We start from the raw sequence: 21,936 nt of genomic DNA on the forward strand, positions 1-21,936 counted from the left end.
TTTTAAATACCAGCAAGGTCACCCTTGGTCCACAGGTTTCAGATGAGGTACCAGACTAAGACAGAGTAGGAAGAAATAGACAGACTACATCAGAATATTTAGTCACTGAAAACCTTATGAATAGTAGTGGAACACTGTCAGATAACACTAAAATGTTCAATATTGGTGCAATACCAGGCAATGTTTCCTTCTTTTGTGCTTAGGGCCACTATGAGTCCATACTGACCTGATGACACCTAATTCACAACAATGACCATTAGTGGCCAATGTCCATTGAGCATATGCAATGTTCCACTAATACAAGTATTATCATCACAAAAACTTTATCTCTTGTAACAACTGTGTATCTGTTGTTGTTGCTGTTAGGTGCCTTGGAATCAGTTCTGACTCCTAACACCCTATGTACCATCTTCACAATTGTTAAGATTGAGCCCATTGCTACTAAAGCTGTGTCTACCCATCTCATTGGACTTCTTCCTCTTTTTCATTGGTCCTCCACTTTACCAACCATGATGTTCTACTCCAGGGACTGCTCACTCCTGATAACATGCCCAAAGTATGATAGATGAACTGTCTCCATCCTGGCTTCTAAGGAGCACTCCCGCTGTAGTTCTTCCAACACAGATTTGTTTGTTCTTCTGGTAGTTCATGATACTTTTAAATATTTTCATAATATTATATATAATGATAATATTATTTATAATATTTTATATTACTATAATATGAAAAAATTAGTAGGTACTATTTTTATCATTACTGTAGTGATAAAAAACCAACAAAAGGAGGATGTTTAAAAAAATAACTTGCCCAACATCATGTAGTTAATCTGGGACTTGACCCAGGGCAATCTGACTCTAGAATATGTATTCAACCAACTATGGGCAAAATACTTCAGACCTTATAAATCTCTCCTCATTAATGTTATCTAATTACATCTTAATAATCAGCCTTCAAGGGAAGTATTATCTGAGAGCATGTAAGTAAATTATACAAGGCCATACTGCTAATAGTAACAAGGCTCACATTAAATTCCAAGCCCCTTTCTAAGCTATCACATGCATTTTCTGTCCAATAGAGTCAATTTTAGTAAATTGATGATTTTTAGGAATTTATTGGTGTGGCACTGTGTGTTAATGTGCTGGACTGCAAAGTCATTTGAACCACATGGTCAGAGGTCCAAGCTCACCAGCTGCTCCTCGGAAACCGTATACAGGGTTGCTATGGGTCAGAACCAACTTGATGGCACTTAACAACAACAAAGCACGCGTAGTCCCACAAACATTGGCTGTAAATGCAAAATGAAGATGGTCACTTATTGAGCTATAACCAAAAGGATGGCCTAATATACGATCAGCAGAAATATCTTTGTAAATTTAAGATAATACTTGATATTGTACAGTACCTTGAGAAAACATTCAATTGGAATCAACTGGAAATATCAGCAGCTAGTGACTTTTTTTTTTTTTACCCCCAGTTAGTACATATGGTATAATATCTGATATATTTTCTTCTGAAATACTACAAAAATAAATACAATTCCAAACACCAAGCATTCATATATTATCAGGCATATGACAAATACTCAATAAATATTTGAGGAACAAATAAGTGAATATTGACTGATATTGGGAGCAAAATACAAATTTTTTGCTTTTGTGTTGAGACGTGTCAAGAGTCATGTTGTTGTTGTTAAGTGCCGTTGAGTCGGTTCCGACCCATCGAGACCCTGTGCAGGGTTTCCGAGGGTGTAAATCCTTACGGGAGTAGAAAGCCTCATCTTTCTCCCGCGGAGCGGCTGGTAGTTTTGAACTGCTGACCTTAAGGTTCGCAGCCCAATTCGTAACCACTACGCTACCAGAGCTCCTTGTCAAGAGTCATACCAACTCTTAGTAACCCTTTTTAGGGTTTCTAAGGCTGTACATTTTTGTAGGAGCAGGAAACAGATTCTCTTGTGGAGAGGCTGGTGGGCTCAAACTACTGACCTTGTGATGGTCAGTCCAGAGTTTCTCCTGCAGAGGCACAATGCTCCCTTATAATACCAAAAGCAGTTGCCTTCAAGTAGATTCTGACTTATGGAGAGCCCATGTGTCAGAGTAGAGTTGGTTCATTGAAAATTCTCTGGGTTTTCGATGACTGATGTTTTGGAAATAGTATATCAAACCATCCTCCCAGGTTCCTGGGTGGTCTTCCAAGCTTTCCATTTTCATCAATCATTTATCCCACCGAGTCATTTTTGTGTAGGGCTCCTGAGGAGTGACTAGTGGATTTGAACATCTAACCTGTGGGCAGCAGAACAGTGCTTATCCTACAGTGCCACACTAGGACTCCATTTGTCCATAGACTCTCAAATAAGTATTTATAGAATTGAATCAAATTAAATATATCTTACATTGATAGTCCTTCAGTCCTTTTCCTTAATAACCTTAAAGCAAGGGAAACATGTCACCTAGCAATTAGGCATAGAAACATAAACCCTAAATTTCTGTTACCAGACTATGCATGTTGTCATTATCCAGCTAAATTCATTCACTCAGTGTATTTATTGAAGGCATGCAATGTGAAAAGTGCCTTGCTAGGAGTTTTAGAAAGTGTGACGCTGCAGAATAATGCACTGGACCGCGAGGTCAGTTTGAACTGCAAGGTGGTGGTTCAAACTCACCATCTGCTCCTTGAAAACCCTATACAGGGTTGCTATGAGTCGGAATGGACTCGATGGTACTTAACAACAAAAACAGGAACCAGACTTTGCATGCTGTCATTATCCAGCTACATTCATTCAGTTAATGCATTTTTTTGAAGGCATACAATGTGAAAAGTTCCATGCTATGAGTTTTAGAAAGTTAAAGATCAATTATATAATACTTCTGCCCTCATAGGAATCCTGGTGACATAGATGGTTATTGGGTTGGGTTGCTAACCACAAGGTCAGCGATGTAAATCTAGCAACTTCTCCATAGGAGAAAGAAGAGGCTTTCTGTTCCAGTAAAAATTTACAGCCTTGGAAACCCTCCATAGGGTCACTTTGAGTTGGAACCGACTGATGGCAGTGGGTTTGGTTTTGACTGGGTTTTCTGTCCTCATGTGAAGGAGTCCTGGTGGCACAGTGAGTTTAGTGCTGCACTGATAACTACAAGCAAGATCTGTAATTCAAATACACCAGCCACTCTGCAGGAGAGCTATCAGGCTATCTATTCCCATGAAGATTTACAGTCTCAGAAGCCTTGTGGAGAAGTGCTATTCTGTCTTATAGGGTCCTATGAGTCTGGATCAACTCACCAGCAGTGGGTGTTTTTGATTTCCTGCTCTGATAGGACTTATAGTCCAATACAATGGAAAAAAAATGGAAGGTCAATGATGTGTAATTGCACAACCCAGTTCAGGTCTTTTTACTCAATTCTACCTGGAGCAATTAAGAGTCTCTCTCTGAGCTTGATTCTTTATCTTTAAGACTGATTATAAGATATTAAACTTTAGAAATTGTTAGGCAGAAAAGTATCTCCTTATACTCAAAGGTGCCCAAGTATCCCCTAAAATGAATGCAGAATTAGGACTGGAAATATGAAAGTTAGGAGGTTGGTGGGACTAGTTGGAAGATCCATATATGACAATGGCAAGGATTGTTGTTAGCTGCAGTAGAATTGGCTCATGGAGCAAAGATGTGAGCTTAAGGATTAAGGTGCGCCTGACCCAAGTCACGGTATTTTCAATAACCTCATATGCATGTGAAAGTTGGATAGTGAATAAGGAAGGCCGTAGAAGAATTGATGCTTTTGAGTTATGATGTTGGAGGAGAATATTGAAAGTGCCATGGGCTGCCAAAAGAACCAACAGATCTGTGTTGGAAGAAGTGCAGCCAGGGTGCTCCTTGGAGGCCAGAATGGCCAAATTTCATCTCTCATACTTCAGACATATTGTCAGGAGGGACCAGTCACTGGAGAAGGATATCATGTTTGGTAAGGTGGAGGGTCCAGAGAAAAAGAGGAACCCCAGAGAGATGGATTGGCCAAGTGGCAGCATCAATGGGCTCAAGCGTGGCAACCATACCAAGGTTGGCCCAATATCGGGCAGTGTTTTGTTCTGCTGTGCATAAGGTCGCTATGAATCGGTACTGACTCGATGGCACTTAACAACAATAAACCCATGCATGATGGGACGAAACACTGCTGGCCCTGCATCATCCCTATTTTCATAGGATTTCTGTGATTTATATGGTTTTCGCTGACTGATTTTTGGAAGTACATTGTTAGACTTTTCTTTATATTCTGTCTTGATTGGAAGCTCCGCTGAAACCTTTTCTGCATCATAGCAACATGCTGTAGGAATAAAACCAAGTCCTTCCACATGGAAAGTGAAAAATTCTACCACTGAACTATGCCAAACTATGTTCTAAGAAAAAGAACATAAAGTCTGTGGAAAAAGTCATTGAGAAAGAAAGACCATTTACAATGTATAACTGCCACAGAATCAACAGAACTGATCATTCAAAATAGTCTTAAGTGAATTTTCTATCCCTCTATCAGGTGTGGCACTGTGGGATAAAGCACTGAACCACAGGGTCAGTTTGAACCACAAGGTCAGCGGTTGAAACTCACCAGCTGCTCCTCAGAAACCCTGTACAGGGTTGCTATGAGTAGGAACCGACTTGACGACATTTAACAACAACAACAATTGATAGGGATCACAACTATGTAGTGTACTGACTATCAGATATAGTACATAAAGACTCTTTTTAAAATTATTTTTTCAATTATATCATTGCTACACATAACAAGAACATGAAAACCACATAAGGTAATGGTCAACTTAATGAACAATACACAGTATCCACTATACAGAACAGCAGTTAGAACTTTGTTAACCACCCTGAAGATTTCTGCTGCCTTCTTCTATTCAGAAACCCTTCTCTCCTCCTAAAAAGCATCCACCATCTTGAATGTTTTATCTGTTCTTTAGAGCTTGTATCAAATTGAGTGAAACTTTACAGAGTAGATCATCAGTTTTATATTCAACAAATCATATTTTGTTTCATTGCAATGATTACAATGATCTCAAATGCTTTGGTTATCATCTTGATGCTGATAGTGTGCCATGGAGGCGGTTCTGACTCATAGAGACCCTGTATAGGGTTTTTGAGGCTGTGAATCTTTACAGGAGCAGAGTCTTACCTTTCTCTGCTGAACAGCTGGTAGTTTCTAACTGCAAACCTTGAGGTTAGCAGCCCGACTCTTAACCACTATGCTACCAGAGCTCCTTACTTACTTCTTTTTATAATTTTATCATTCAAATTTACATACCTTAAATACATAGTTCAGTAATGCCTGACTGAAAATATATATCTGTACCGTTTCTTTCATTCTATGGGCTTCCTTGCCCTTTTCTGTCTCTCTCTTCACCTTCCCTCTTTCTTTCTCCTTTCTTCTTTTTCCCCCTTGAATTCAGTTGATGAAGAAATTAGATTGTATATCTATTTGTACAGAGTTGCCCACATTCTAAATTTGGCTAGTTGAATCCCCATGTATAGTTAAATATACTTCCCGGTCCTGGCATTCCCTGTAAATTGTTCACTTTTGGCAAGGCTATTTCAAAACTGGCATTGTGTTTTCTAGCAGGAGGGCACATAATGTTCGGTTATCCCTTGTGTGTGTGTATGTGTGATGGTAGCAACCACTAATTTTCAGTACTTATATCCATATGTTGAATGTCACTTCATTTGGGGAAGTAAGCTCACTCAAATTAAAGGCTTTTAAAGTGTAGAGCTATAGGATAAACACTAAACAATAAAGTCAGTTTGAACTTCAAGGTCAGTGGTTCAAACTCATCAACGGCTCCTCAGGAATCCTACACAGGATACCTATGTGTCAATGTCACTTAACAATAACAATAAGAGGAATAAGTATATTTTGAAATGTATATTCAGTAAATGTTTTTATACTTTGGTGAATTTGTTTCTAAGGAGACTTGGAAAGGTGGTTATCCATGCCTGGCTCATTTTTTTATCCTTATCATTTTCACCCATGGCAGATAATTCCTAATCCATTTGTATCTTTAAAACATTTTTTAGATGAATGCATTTTTGTCTTTATTTACTTCCAATGTCATATCCTAATACATGATCTAGCAACCTCGTTACTGGCATAACTAAACCTCATATTCTAATAAACCTCACATTCTACTAAAATTTAGAGAAATCTGGGATTATGAGCCTCCCTTTTCAAAATCACCCTTCAATCTCATGGGATGAGTCCATTAGTAACAGAAGACGGAATCTTTTCAGGGTGTTTGGGCCAAGGACAGGCTTTGATAAATGATTGGAGAAGCTTCTCTTGCCTCCCGAGATAGAAACAAACAAAAAATAGAGGGGCTAGTAATGATTGAAGAGTATAGTATAAAGAAATTGCTGAAAGAATCAATACTATTTGAAATGACTTCTTGAAAATGTTCTTTCTTTACTTTTTCATGACTAAAAACCATATTTTAAAAATCACAATAATTTCATTTTTCCTTAAAAGCCAACCACAGAATACTATGAAAAAGAGGACCCATAAGTAACAGCCATTTAAAACATGATGGTTCCTGGTAATTCTGAAAACCTGTCTCATAAAGAAGCTATATCAAGAAGGGAGCAAGCACTGTCGTTTAGAGATGGTGGAACCATTCTTGCCTTATTGCACTCTAATTCTTGGATCTAACTCTTAAGGTTCAGAACTTAGACATCTGAGCACCAAGAATGCTTTCACTGTTCAACAATTTAGAAGTCTTCAAAGAATCAATGCTTGCTTTGAGAATGTCAATTCTAGCATTCAATACTTCCTGGGAAGTACTGTAGAAACTCAGAGAAAATGAAAAGTTTTTAAAAGCATGAAACACATATATTTTACAATTGCACCTAACAAGATTGCTTCTTTCGGTGATCATTATCAATTTTCATAACAGTCCCCTCAAATACCTCTTTGGATGCAGTCATCCTGTGTCTTAATTCCTATCTACTACAAGTGGTTGCCCATTTATAGGAAGTCCTGGTGAACTTTGTTACCATGCAGTGCTCCCAACAATGATGCCACTTTTCTGTAAGTCTCTTAGCTTGGCTGTCATCCAGACTCTTAGGTGAAATTAGGCCCAGAAAATCGGATTATTACATCCCAAGGGAAATGACTGATAAGCAGCAGATGATTGCTCATCTCCTTGCTACTTGCTGGTGTTGAGGTGTTGCTAGTTGCAAAGCCAATTTGTTAACAATTAGTACTCATTAGAATCATTTCCTGTTATCGATTCTAAACATTTGACAAAGCACTTTTAGGAAATTGGGCCCCCCAAAGTAGTTATATGTAAGTGTTCTGCAATTAAAAATCTTCAAGATCCAGTGTAATTCCTAGCCAGAGTCAACGGTTTCCAAGTAATTATTTTTGCCTTGGAACCCACCTGCTATCCTGTCCAGTTTAAAGATGTGCTGAAACAAGAACATACTTCTTAATTAGCAGAGGTTGTGGCTAAGTCAGTATAGAAACAAAATGAATTTTGTTTTATGATTTGTTTTAGCTGTTTGGAGTATATGTTTAAGACACAAAATTTTCCAGCTTTCTGTACAATATATGCATGTATTAGAATGCAAAATTAAATGTAGTACTACTATTATCTTAACAGCTAAACCTAGTTTTTACATTTATTCACGTTTATACCTTATGAGCTCTAAATATAGAATCACAAATGGAGTCACAGTGCATTACATTAGAATCTAAATATGGCCAATATCAGTTTTCTGAAATATTGTGTATGATGAATAAAATTAGTATAAATACTATATACATTCGAATGTTTTCTGAGAAAATGTATTTTTTAATTTAATTGTAAATAACATATTTACACACATTACAGTACTTAAATTTATATTCAATAGCTATCCCCTTATTAACTAATTAAAATACTATCTGTGCAAGTATCATCTAATCCTACTTGCTTAATGTTCTTTATTAAGACTAAGAAAAAAAAAGCCTCATTTCCTCTTTAGTAAATAATGGTCTCAGTATATGAACTATTCATTCAGTTTATTTTTTGTAGGATAACAGTCCAAACTCTGAATGGCACCCTCCTTCCTTCCATTCCCTTCCCACTTCAGCCTCAATATTTTCCTTTGCTTCTGTGTTGATTTTATAAATCTAATTGCTCTTATTCATTTTCCTCTAGATTTAATAATGCTAAAAATCTTTCTTGTAAGTGTTGCAAAACATAGAGATGTGAACTGAATGTATTCCGGTTTCTGAAATTCTTATTCACATATTAAAAGCTTAAATCAATGAAGAAATTAAGTGTATGTTCTTTTAGGATATGCCCTATGCTAAACCCCTCTATCCTTAATAAACAGAGATGGTATTGATACAAGTGAATTTTGTTTAACCACACTACATTTGCTTCTTAATTAGTGAATATTCATCTGTCATCAGCAGCAGCTATGACACCCCTCCCTGCTAACATGTTCTGTCATAAATAATCAATGAGGCACTATTAATATTCATGAGCTGGAATCTGTGTAGTCATGTGCACTGATGCAGAGACAGGGGGAGTGTTGCCATGAACTGACTGGAAACTCTGTGTGTGTATCCGTGAGTGCAAGATACTTAGGGAAAGCGAAGAAGAGCATGCTGCTACACACCACCCTGGCTTCTGCTTCCAGCTAACAGCGGTTTGTCTGTGTTTCTGGACTGAAGTGACTGATGAAAAACAGTAGTCAAGTCTGGAGGGTGATTCCCTTTCAGTTCACTTGCCTTTCAGTCCTGGGGAAATTAGAAGATTTGCTCTCTCTCTCTACTTCTTAGAATGGGCTGCAATTTGTGCACTTTTCAGAAAAGAGAGGAACACTACAAACTGCTGTATGAAGTTTCTCAGGTGAGTGCAGGGTCCAAGACCAGCAGGAAAGGAGCCAGGTTTTGTGTTTGTCTGGATGATGCTAAATGAATTCTGGCTGGCTTTATTCTTATTTATTTATTTTTCTTTTGGGAGATTTAAGAATTGAAGGTAGACTTGCTGGTTTGGGGCTTTTTTATTTATTTTGGTTTGGGGTGGCAGTTTTCAGCTTCCTTGCCACTCCCCCTTCAAATGACTTCCTGTGGGATTCTTTTAAACATTTTTTGTATCTGCTGCCAAGATGTCAGTCAAGTAAGAGTAGTAACATTGACATCCATGTCTGTAATATTTTGAGACCTTTCTTTCATTTTGGAATAGTGTTGACATTGAGAATCAGTTGTATCATTGTCTGCAGAAAGATTGCAATATAATAGGTCTGTGTCTCAGTTCTTTTGAGTAGACAGGAAAAGTTTCTTGCCAAATCTTGTTAGCATGAGAAATTATTTGATTAATTAGGACTGTTTGTTTTGGTTTAAGAGGAAGATTTGATGTATTTGTATAATTTGAGGGAAAAAAAAATGTATGATCTGTCCTGGCTTAGAAAAGAGAGAAAGGAATTTTCTTACCACTAGTTCTTGCATACTCTTTATAATTTTTTGTCTGTTTAGCACTAGAAGTTAATTTCAGACGCTTACTATAACATCTGCATGAGACCTAGGAAAAAGTATATCATTTCAGATGTTTCTTTGAGGCATATTTGGGGGCTTCTCAGAACAAAATTAAGAAAATAACATCCTCAGACTTCACATTGTAATAGAATGCTACTTTTTTCTTTAAAAATCACCATTCAATTTGACAGACTTCCCTAGGTGGATTGTGTATACTCAAGTCCAAATTTCTTGTCTGGCAAAATGAAGTTTATTCTTCTCTTCTTCCAGTTTGTACAGATACGACACGCTGTTACTTTTGTTTTTAGACAATTTTGCTGATGAAAGGCAATGTTTGGGATGTTGGTGGTCTATGGGCACAGCGGTAGCTAAGTGCCCACTGCCTCCCAGTTCCCTCAGAATTCCCCCTGACGTGATTCATTTCACAGTGGGCTAATTACAAAGTGGATTTGCTACACATGAAACAGCCTCCTCAGTTGCAATGTTAATGCACATTTTCATGGTAATGTGATCAGAGGCTCATTAGCCAGTTTCCAAAATGATACTCTGCATTAATTAAATATAAAAATGACTCCTTTATCACCATAGAGAGGAAAAAGGAGATTAATATTGTTAATTACACCAGGGGGTGATACCTTTTACTTCATTAAAAACAACAACAACAAAAAAAAACTACAAACTTGCAAGGATAGGCTAAAATAATATTCCTTTCTGAGGTAAGCTCTCATTCACTTTGACTCATGAAAACAGTCTCTAGGTGGAACACTTCCCTTTAGTTTGGTTTTAAGAGTTGGAGTTCTAGTATTGTTGCTCTCTGGGCAGTGGCGAAGCAGGGAAGTGGATTAATCAATCTTTTTCTTTGAATTACTACTAAACTGATATAAAAACATAATATGGAGGAAGTAGTAGGTGGTGTCCTCCCTGATTATGCCTTGTTTAAGAGGTTTGTGTTCTACTCAGCAATAGAGCAGTTTTGCCACATCCAGAAAAGACTGCTGCTTGCTGAGTGAGGAGCAAGAGTCTTTGTTGTGGATTTTCAAAATGCTGCTCTGTGAGTTTTGCCTTTAAGTGCTTCCTAAATCTTGAGAAAATAGATAAACCACACTCCTAATTGCCTCTACCTGTACTCCTCCAAGTATTTATTTTATTTTTCCTACTCACAAGTTGCAGTACTTATGGTCTTTAATAAAAGGGATGAAAAATGAGGTATTAGCTTCCATTTAGCTGGCTTTCATTAGATAAGTTAAAACTCCAGCTTAAAGGTCTTGCGTGTGTTTTCCAAGGGGAGCCCTCCTACAGTTTTCCCCAGCTTTGTGTTCCATTTTATTGAGTTAATGGAATAGATAAGATATCAAAGGGAACCAGTGATAGGCTCATATAATACCACTGGAGCCCAGTGTTGTGCCACAAACTAGTTTCTATTTTTATTTGGAGTAGAAGCAGCTCAGAGCATACATGAAAGTGAGCATGCTCTTAACCAGGTGTTCAGGAAGACACATAGCTGTCCTCATAAGAGGGAATACTATTTACAAGAGTGCTTTGAGATTGAAAGGCTGAGTATTTCTAGCTGATTTATTAAAATGAATTAAACCACACAAGCATTAACACCTGACTGCCCAAATCTTATTTATTTATAGACTCAGAATTCTCATATCACCTGCCTTTTTGTATCTTTTGTTATTATTTCTCAAGATTTAAGATAAATGAAAGTGTGTTCAAGAATGTGGTCTTGCAAGATTGACAGTGATTATTAAATGCATGCCCAGGAGTAAAATGTTTATTTCTCTATAATAGAAATTTTATAATATTGAACTTTCTTCACATTGCCTTTCTAGAATGAGCTCCCTTATAAGCTGGGCCAAGTAGAATACAGTGTCAGGTCTGTAACTGTAGTAAACAAAAGCAAATGTACTCTCTTTGGGATCTAGTGAAACAATCAGAATGATGCACTTAGATGTGGCATAAGGTCAAGTTTATTGCTTTGTTGTTGTTTTTGCTTCTGTAGATAACCTATCCTTTCAGTTGGCAGAAGAGATGAAATGTCACCTCAAGAAAACGATTTTTAGATGCAGTTGGGCCAATCAGACTCTAGTACATGCAAAAATGTAGGAGTCTAGGGTGTATGTAGGTCTGGTAACCTTCACACCAGGCAGTTTTCAAGCACCTTGTGTCTCAGTTAACTTTTATGTGCCAGGGACACAATTTGTATCTGTAGTGATTTATGTATTTTTAATAAACTAAGGTATTTATTAGCCTCTTAGGAATTAATAACTGGCTATTTTGAACAATGGCCTTCTATTGACACAAACTGAATCACCTATTTAATACTGATCTGATTAAATAGGTACCTGTATCAGAAGAGTATCAGGGAGCTTCAGCAGCTTGGTAGGAATTTCTGACCTAACACTTCTGAGGAGACCATATGAGCGTATCTAAATGCATGGACTTCTTTGCTTGTTTTTCTCTTTTTTAAAAAATCAGAAATAAATCCAGTATAATTTTGTGATTGAATGAATAGTGAAAAGAATAAATAAATGAGTATTCAATGGTGTTAATAAAGGTATTCAGATTATGACGCAAACATATAAAAGCTCATTGCTGTTAAGATATAACTGTTTCTAGGATTTTGTTAAAATCCTATGATATGGTTTAGAGAATCTGGTTCTCACTCACTTGGCAAATTAGAGGTGCAGGGGAGAAAGGTGTCTTCAATTTCAGGAAAATCAAAAGTGGAATAGTGCTTTTTTTCCAGGCAATGGCTCTGCTATGCTTGCTATATTCTTATTCTCTTCTAGGTGGATAATGTTGCCCAACATGGAATTTCTTTATTATTTTGATTGGTCTGGCACAACTGAAAGGTCTCCCACAACTTACATTCATGAATTAGTAACATAAACTGAAACAGAACTTGCAGCGAAAAGAACAACAAAAATATAGACAACAGCTAACGCTAAACATGTGCTGTATACCATGCACTGTAATAAGCACTTTTCTTCAAAGTATCATCTTATTTAAATCACACACACACAAAAACATTCCTTTTCATTTCTCCCCATAATTTCAAAATATGTGGAAGTCTTCTCTTTTGTAAGAGTTCCTTAAATCTCATCTAATTTCCACCTCTAGTTACTGGCCAGTTTCCCTCAAAAGTTTATTTTGTCTCATTAGCTACATCCAAAATAGCACTAGTGGCACTGTGTGTTAAACATTGGGCTGGCAAATACAAGATTGGTGGGTCAAACCCAGCAGCTTCTCTGAGGGAGAAAGATGAGTATATTTTTTATATACTTTATAGGCTGCCTGCTCCTATAAAGATTTACAGTCTCGGAAACCCAAGGGAGCGGTTCTACTCTGTCTTGTAGCATCACAAGTCACAGCTCAGTGACAGTAGGTTTGGTGTTTTGGAGGGCTTATCTAAATCCAATTCAAACTCTTCTCTCCATAAATGTCGTTTTTTCCCCCATGATCCTTAGTACTACTAACTGTACTACTCTCCCAATTGTCAACAAAACTCAAAACCACTGAATTAAAGTAGACACTTCACCTACGCAATGGCTGTCCTGCCATTTTCCTTCTATACATTCCCCCAAATTAATCCCTTCATTCCTACAGTCATACCTCCTTTCAGTAACTCTTGCTGATATCATCGTAAGAACTTTTTAAGTGACTTCCCCAATTAGTATTTGTTAGTGTGCTGTTCCATTCTGATTACTGTTGCTGAAATAATATTTCTAGACGGTATTCAATGACAACAAAATAAAATAAAAATTCTTTATTCCGGCACTCAGAACCTTCCTCAGCTGACACAGGTGCCAGTCTAGCTTTCTCTCTTTCTCTTCTTCTAATGCAATTTGTGACCTCTTCACACCCGTGTTTTAGCTTTTTCATTTGGTCTTTTAACTTTGACTCTTGTAGTTCAAGTTCTTTTCTTCACCCTCTCTGAAATGCCCTCCACATCCATCCCCACCCTTGTGCACTTGTTTCAGCTCTGGCTATACAAATCCTGTTCCTCTGGCGTAAACGCTTCCTTGAACAGAGAGCTTTCTGCAACTATTTATTTTAAAAAATGAGTCTCTTCAACTTTTTGGATCTTGTAACATTTAGCTTGTACTGTTTAGAGTTCCTTTGGCATGTTCCTCTATCTTATATATGTCTGAATTGAAAACTCGTTGAAGGCCAGTTTGAATACTTGACTGTTTTTTTGTTTTGTTTTTGAAATCTGCAATGGTTTATTCCCCTTTGTTCCATACCTCTGAAGCCCACAGCCATTGTGTCAATTCAGACTCACAGCTGCCCTACCTAGGATTTCCAAGACTGTAAATCTTTACAGAAGCAGAAAGCCTCATCTTTCTTCCATGGAATGGTTAGTAGGTTTGAACTATTGACCTTGTATTTAGAAATCCTGCATTTAACCAAAAGTACCACCTGAGCACCTTGTTCCATGTTGTTGTTAACTGCTGTTGAGTTAGTTCCTATACTTAGCAACCCTGCATATGGTTTCTAAGGAGCAGCAGGTGGAGTTGAACCTCAGACCTTGCGTTAAGCAGTCCAGTGTTTATCCTGCAGTACTGCAGTTTGATGCATACTTAGTAGTTTATTATATCAAGAATAGGGACCTAGTACACAAAGTTTGGCTTCCAACAGGTTTTTCCTGATTCAGTCATGGCTGAAAAAGTGAAACCAGGACATACCAAATTTTCAAAGTATGGTGGTGGTGGTGTTGTGCCATGAAGTCGGTTCTGACTCATAGCGACCCTGTACAGGGTTTCCGAGGCTGTAAGTCTTTATGGGAGCAGAATGCCTCATCTTTCTCCTGTGAAACTTCTGGTAGTTTTGAACTGCTGACCTTGAGGTTAGGAGCCCAATTCATAATAACCACTATGCTACCAGAGGCATACCAGAATGATAACTGGAATGGGAACATATTGTGAGTTGATGCCTTTTTAGAAATTTAACCTCCCTCTTAGAAAACAAATGCAGAATGTGTGTTGCATAGCAACCAAATCTTTGAACAGTAGAATTGGAAGCATTGGTGTCCAGGTCAAAGATGGCAGTTGATCACTTTGAATGTGTGTTGTGCTTGTCAGTCCTGCCAATGTTCCAATGTCCTGCACCAGGCTTCTGAAAGGGCTCACTATGCCTCTTCTGAGTCTCCTGTCCCAGGACTCCTACTTGTATTTTTTCTCATTCCAGTTATCATTCAAGTACATCCACATTTTATAAATCTACATCGTATCTGATTTCACTGTTGGCCATGACTAAACCAGTTTGATCCAGTTCTAAGTCCTGGTATAAACTTGAGGTTCCCATTAGATTTTTTTCTGTCTCAGGAGTTTATATTTCGAGGTAGGCTCTTAGCAGTGAGACTAGACTGCAGAGGAATGCTGAAAGAGGCTTTAGGTAGAGTTGAGAACTTGGAGGTTTGTAACTCCCCACATTTATGAGTTCCCAAATCTACCAAGAGAATTAGATACATACACCTGATGGGGGAAAAACATGTGAATTGTGAAAAAGAAAAATCTCAAGAATAAGTACCAGGTCCTCAGCATTACCTCATTCCCCTAGATCTAGAACATTCTTACAATAAATGCCTGTTTATTTTAATTTTCCTGAATGAGTTTTCAGTACCTACAGTCAGAAGAACAAATTAAGACATATCATAATAATGCCTTGCTTTTGTCATACAGCAAGAAGTTGTTATAAAATTCTAGACATTCAGTTTAGGAAACTTGATAAGCTCTGGTTGTCCAGTATGTGACAGCCCAGAAGCTATGGTAAGGGAAACTCAAAGACAAATGTGACAGTCTTTACTTTCGAGAAACTCACAGAGTAGTAGAATATAGACCAGTAAACAGAGAATGTTCCTACATGATGCAAAGTAAGAGCACTGAATCAACAGAGCTATCGATCGATAACTATGGAAGTGCAAAAGTGCTTACATGACAGGCTCTTGGAGTGTGAGTTGGATAAAGAACTCCTCTGAAGGAGAAACAGTTGGTAGGTATGACTGTGTTTGTGGTAGGGGAACTACTTTAGTAAGTGTTCCTAAAGTCTAAAGTAGAAGAGTGGCTTGGAGGATATGACCCAGGAGATGAACAAGACCAGATCCTTGAGAGTCTCTCATGCTTTGATAAAGAGATTACACTTACGCCTCTAAGAAAATGGGAGCTATTTTCAGATTTTAGGCTGAGGAGAAAAGTAGTCAACTCTTTTATTTTGTTGCATTATTTTTGTTTAGTTATAGAGAGAGATGACTCTGGTAAATATGGCCATGGTGTATCTTTTGGCATAAGTTGAGTTGTGTGGGGATGTTGTGTGTCACTAAAACTACAGCAAGGAAGATCTATCAGGAAGCTTTTGCAAAGGCTATGTTAGTGGCAGAAAGCATGTAAAAGGTAGGACCAAACTGAAAACCATTAGAAGGAAAACAATAGGTTTTCTTGGCTTTTAAGACTGAGTAGATGTAGTAAAACTTGCAGAGAGGATATATAAGAAAGACAAGTGGTTCTGGGCAAGAAAAAAAAGGCTGCTGAATTTATTTATGGGCCATCTAAGCACTACCTGGCAGACAAAATTTTGGCATGCAATATGTTGGATGAGTTCTTTCAGGAAGGTATAGAGCAGTGAGAAGATCTAAAAACTGAAGAGAGAGTTGTAAGCCGAAGGATGGAATCTTAAGGAAAAAGGAAAGTTAGAAAAAGAGAAAAATTGCAATTGTTATAAAGTAAGAAAGAAAGCAAACAGAAAGTTGTGGAAAAAGCCAAAAGTAGAGAATTTTTTAAAGGGAGTGGCCAATGCAGTCCAAGAAACTGGGACATCTAATAAAAACTGCAGTTTCTTTGGGATTTGAGACTATCTGATGAGCTACTCAGCTCCCTCTTCAGGAAGGATTTATTGTCCCAACTTGTGGGAATGCCATCAGCAGACAGCCTTGATTGAACTGTGAGCCCCTTCAGGAATTTTCTTAGCTACAGAAAGCCATGTAATTTGAAATCCTTTCCTTCCCCAGGAGGCCCACAGGAAGATGCAGGTCTATAGGGGTCTGGCCATCTCAGCCTGAGTCTGTAAAACTCTTAAGGGCTATTTTCTCTCTAGAGTTCCCTATGTCTGCTGTTGACTTGCATTACAGTTCAATTTCTCCTTCTGCCCCATTTTGCTTTCTTACTACCCTTTTTGCAGATGTTCATCCCAAGGATGCTACTTCATAAGCATTTCTGCACACTAAATTCTATTTCAGTTTCTGATTCTTGGAGAACTCAGTCTCAATAGAGGTCAAGAATGAACATTAAAAAACATTTCAGTGCAGAAATTTGGGCAAAATCCAAGAATGATGTATTCAAAAAAGGAATTTAACTATACTTTAAGAAATTTCCCTGAGATATGACAGATGATCAAAAATAGAATTGCCGTTAACATTTGGGGTTCAGCTTTTTTCAGGCCTTTTTTTCAGAAATGCAAAATTACTTAAAACTTATTATTATTATTTTATTAATAATAAAAGTGATCTTTACTTTTACTTTAGAAAGTAAGAGGAATTACTACCGTGTTTTGAGCCATGCTGTTCTGCTAGGCATCATGATATAAAAACCTAAATCAGTTGCCATCAAGTTGATTCCAATTCATAACGACCCCACGTGTTTCAAAATAGAACTGTGTTCTGTAGGATTTTTATGGCTGTCATCTTTGGGAAATAAACCATGCTTCCAAAGCACATCTAAGTGTGTTCAAACCACCAATGTTTCAGTTAGTAGCTGATCTGTTAAACCTTTGCATCATCTAGGGACTCCTATTGTTTTTGTTGTTAGGTACCATTGAGTAGGTTCTGGCTCACAATAACCTGTAAGCACAACAGAATGAAACACTGTCAGGTCCTGCATCATCTTCATAATTGTTGTTAAGTTTGAACCCATTCTTGTTGCCATTTTGTCAGTCCATCAAGTTGAAGGTCTTCCTCTTTCTGCTGACCCTCCACTTGACCAAACATGATGATCTTCCCAGGGGCTGGTCCCTTCTGAAAACATGTCCAAAGTACATGAGACAAAGTATTGCCATCCTCACTGCTAAAGAGCATTCAGACTGCTAGAGATTTAAAAATTGAATGTTTATGTTTAGCTAGAATTTTCTTTATCTGAGGCTTTTGAATAAAACTTTAAATGTTAAGAGTGTTTCTCATATACAAAAAAGGTGATTTTTAGGCATAAGTACTTTTTGTTGTTGTTGTTGTTGAAATGTTGTAGTTTATTTAGGTAGGTTTAATTAGTAAAGTAAGAAACCCCGGTAGAGCAACAATTAAGCTTGCGACTGTAAACCAAAAGGATGGAGACTTAAACCCACCCAGTGGTTCCATGGGAGAAACACCTGGTAGTCAGTTTCTGTAAAGATTGTTGTTGTTATTGTTGTTGTTGTTGTTAGGTGCCATCAGGTCAGTACCGACTCATATCCACCTTATGCACAGCAAAACGAAACACTGCCCGATCCTGGACCAACCTCACTATTGTTGCCACGCTTAAGCCCATTGATGCTGCCATTTTGCCAATCCATCTTGTTGGGGGTCTTCCTCTTTTTCTCTGACCGTCAACCTTACCAAACATGATATCCTTCTCCAGTGACTGGTCCCTCTCCTGACAATATGTCCAAAGTATGAGAGACGAAGTTCGGCCATCCTGGCCCCCAAGGAACACTCTGGCTGTACTTCTTCCAACACAGATCGTTGGTTCTTTTGGCAGCCTATGGCACTTTCAATATTTTCCTCCAACACCATAACTCAAAAGCATCAAGATTAAAGCCAAGAAAATCCTATGATACAGTTCTACTATGTCACATGTGGTTTCCATGAGCCAGAATTGATTCAACAGCGTCCAACAATAAGTGACATGCCTCTTCCTAGGAGAAAGACCAGAATACAATGTTTTGTTAGAATTTGTTGTTGTTGTTAAGTACCAACCAGTCAATTCTGACTCATACTGACACTGTCTAGGGTTTTGAAGGAGAGATTAGTGGGTTTGAACCATCAACCTTTTGGTTGAAATTGACCTTTTGATCCAGCACATTATCCTGCAACAACACACCAGGATTCCCTTGTTAGAATATATTCATCTAATTGCTTTATAATTCACCATGTATTAAATTGATCTAGACCTAGGAGAAGGTTTCCCATCTCTACTCATATGTTGGACTATTTAAATAAAATACTTTAGAAGAACATTTTCACTGCCTCCATAAATATGTGGAGGGTTATATGTTACTGAAAACTCAACTAATGGGTATGTTGAGATATTTGACTCTTAGACTCCCTTGAATTTGCTGGTTACATAGGGTAATTTGATTAGAAAATTCTTTAATTTCAGTTTTTGTTGAAAATATTTTTAAAATACAACATCTGATTTACATAATCACTTAACATATGCACATTTGTCATTTATTTCCAATCATGTTAGGTAGTAGCAAATGAACCGCATATCTTTAGCAATGATTTCTTACCTTTGCAAGAGGAACTTTCTGCAGATTAATCCATAGTGAAAAATCCTTCCACAATAGTCAATCTCTGCACTGTATACTCATTTTATATAAGTAGATTTTCACATGTCATTTACTACGTATTCAATCAATATTATTAAATGACTAAGAAAGGTACAAAAATTGAATCACTAGCCACTCTTGTTCATAGAGTGTGGTTCTGTGAGCTATGTGAAACATTTATACAAGGGGGTTTCAAAATTTTATGGAAAAATTCTTATGTCTATGAACTTTTTTCATATTTATATTTTACTGAGGTAGGTAAACAGGGTATCCAGAACAGGGTCTGCCTCAACCTTTTTGTGCTTTTCACTCTTTTTCTCTCAGCTATTGTCTATCTGGGAGTCCTGGAGTGGTACTGTGGGTTTATGTGCTAGACTGCAAAATCAGTTTGAACCACAAGGTTGGTGGTTCAAGCTCACCAGCTGCTGCTTGGAAACTCTATACAGGGTCGCTATGGGTTGGAACTGACTTGATGGCACTTCACAACAAAGGCATTATCTATCTGATGAGTCCTGGTATGGCACTGTAAGATAAGCAGTCAACCTCAAGGTCAGTTTAAACCACAAGGTTGGCGGTTCAAATTCACCAGCTGCTCCTGGGAAACCCTATACAGGGCATCTGTGAGTCGGAACCGACTTGATGACAGTAAACAACGACAACATTATCTGTCTTAGATAAGATATTTAGTTGTTATTCTTAAGAAATGTACCTTGTTATTCATGTGTTTTTAGATACCACAGAGTGATAATTTTGTCTTCAGATATCAAATTCTAGATAATTCAAGTACAGCTGTATTTTTCACAACTAAATACAACGTTTTCAAAATCATCAATGTAACCTGTCCCATCTCTTTCTTCCACATGTAACCATTTTTTTCCTTTCTTAGTTCTGTCATGCTCAATGTGGAATAACAGCTTTAAAAAGGTTATTATGAAGAGCTCATTGTTTCCTTCAGCAAAAAGCATAAGAACCCCATATTCTCCTGTGTTTCCACATATAACATCTAATTGCTAATTTGTGCCATTCTGTAACAAGCTGTAAATCTTGCTTTATGGTTGTTTGGGTCCTTGTGAAGCTTTCTTTTTTCTTTCCCCCTTCTGCTTTATGTAGCTTTTAAGAAACTTACTCTGATCTCAGTGGAAATTAGAGTTTTCTGAACTAACCTCTCACTCCCAAACCTCTTAAGGGTCTGTGTTAGGGTACCTTCATTAAAAAAAAAAAAAAAAAAAAAAAAGGCCCTTCCAAGGATATGTGAACAAAGAGAATTTCTAAAATATTTAGTATCGTTTAAAAAATAAGGAATCTATAGATGAAAGACCGTTACTGTAATCAGTGATGCTGATGCTTTCTGTAATTAAATCATGGTGCAATATAGATGTTAATATTTTTAATGAAAAACAAAGCACCTGAAAGAGTATTTCTCATTGAATAGCCACAAATAATTACTCTGTGCCCACTTAAAGCTCAGTATTTTGCTAACAGAGGATACAAAAGAAGTATAAACTTAAGACAATATTCAAAAGACTGTGTTGTCATGAAGCAATTAGAAGACTAATGTGGAAATGTGTGATATTAACAAAGTGGATTGTTCTATAATATGAGCAGGAACTGTTTAGGAGGCTTTAGGTAACAGCTTAAAGATGTTTATTATTTGGGAAGGTCTAGGTTAGTCAAGGAGTCTGGTATGGCGCTGTAGGTTAATGCGCTGGACTGTAAGGTCGGTTTGTACTGTGAGGTGGGTGGGTCAAGTTCACCAGTTGTTCCTTGGAAACTCTATACAGGGTCGCTATGAGTCAGAACCAACTTAACAGCAACAACAACAACAGATCAGTCAAAGGGGGGCTAGTATGACATAGTAGGATAAGTACTGGACTGTTCACTGCAAGGCTGGAAGTTCAAACCCATCAACCACTCCTCAGAATTTCTATTCAGGGTTGGTATGAGTCAGAGCTGATTCAATGGCACTTAACAATACCAACAGGTCAATCAGAGGCAGTATATTGGATGTCTAAGATGTATTATAAAAGGAAAAACATCAAAATATGACTTATAGCATCTATCTAGATAAAAATGGGTAGACCAGCCTGGTTATAACACAGAAGATGGGATGAGGATATTTGAGGATATTGGTCTACATGCAGAAATAATAACATTGTCTATGTCCCCTATGCTGTTGAGTTGATTCTGATATATTACAATCTTTTAAAACAGAGTAGATTGTCTCTTAAGATTTACAAGACTAAATTTTTGTAGAAGCTGACTGTCACACCTTTCTCCCATGGAGTTGCTGGCAGATTTGCACCAACAACCTTTTGGTTAGTGCAAAGCTCGTAACTACTGTGTCACTAGAACTCCCATTGTCTATGTAAACAACTGTAAACCTAACGATGAAAACACATAGAGACTGAAGTTAATTTGAATCTTAAAATACATGTACATAATACTTGCTTGAAATTTTTATTACATGCAAGAGCACAGCCATGCAGTCATGCTAAATTGAATCGGGCTGCGAATCAGGCTGTGAACCACAAGGATCAGCAGTTTGAAACTACCAGCTGTTCCACGGGAGAAAGATGAGGCTTTCTCCTCCCATAAAGATTTACAGCCTCGGAAACCCTGTACAGGGTCACTATGAGTCGGAACCAACTCCACGGCACATAACAACAAGACAGATGTTTGCTGATCACTCAAAACTTAAAGTATTAACTTTAAGTGTGCTGCGCATTTACATAGTGACTGTTGTATATAATGTTTGGAATTGGCTTTACCTATGAAACTGGAAATCTCAATGTCAAGGCAACATGTAAAATAGTGAAAACATTTTAGTAACATGACTCACGAGATACTGTTTGGTGAGTACATAAGGCACTTGCAATATCTAGGAGAGACAATTTGCATAGAGGAAAAAACA

General features: G+C 37.6%; 1 protein-coding gene across 2 annotated transcripts in view; it reads left to right on the forward strand.

Annotated features, from left to right (window-relative positions):
• Positions 1-21,936, forward strand: part of PDZRN4 (PDZ domain containing ring finger 4) — a 551,428-nt gene that overhangs the window by 329,114 nt on the left and 200,378 nt on the right. The window contains exon 1 of one of the 2 annotated variants that reach the window (XM_006865305.1): positions 8,552-8,880. The exons of the other annotated variant lie outside the window; for it this stretch is intronic. Coding sequence (XP_006865367.1) covers positions 8,812-8,880 — 69 coding nt within the window. The 5' untranslated portion in view covers positions 8,552-8,811. Of the gene's footprint in view, positions 1-8,551; positions 8,881-21,936 lie in introns of those variants that run through there. 2 annotated transcript variants of the gene reach the window in all.

This window comes from Chrysochloris asiatica, unplaced genomic scaffold, assembly GCF_000296735.1.
Source record: "Chrysochloris asiatica unplaced genomic scaffold, ChrAsi1.0 scaffold00077, whole genome shotgun sequence".
Classification (NCBI taxonomy): domain Eukaryota; kingdom Metazoa; phylum Chordata; class Mammalia; order Afrosoricida; family Chrysochloridae; genus Chrysochloris; species Chrysochloris asiatica.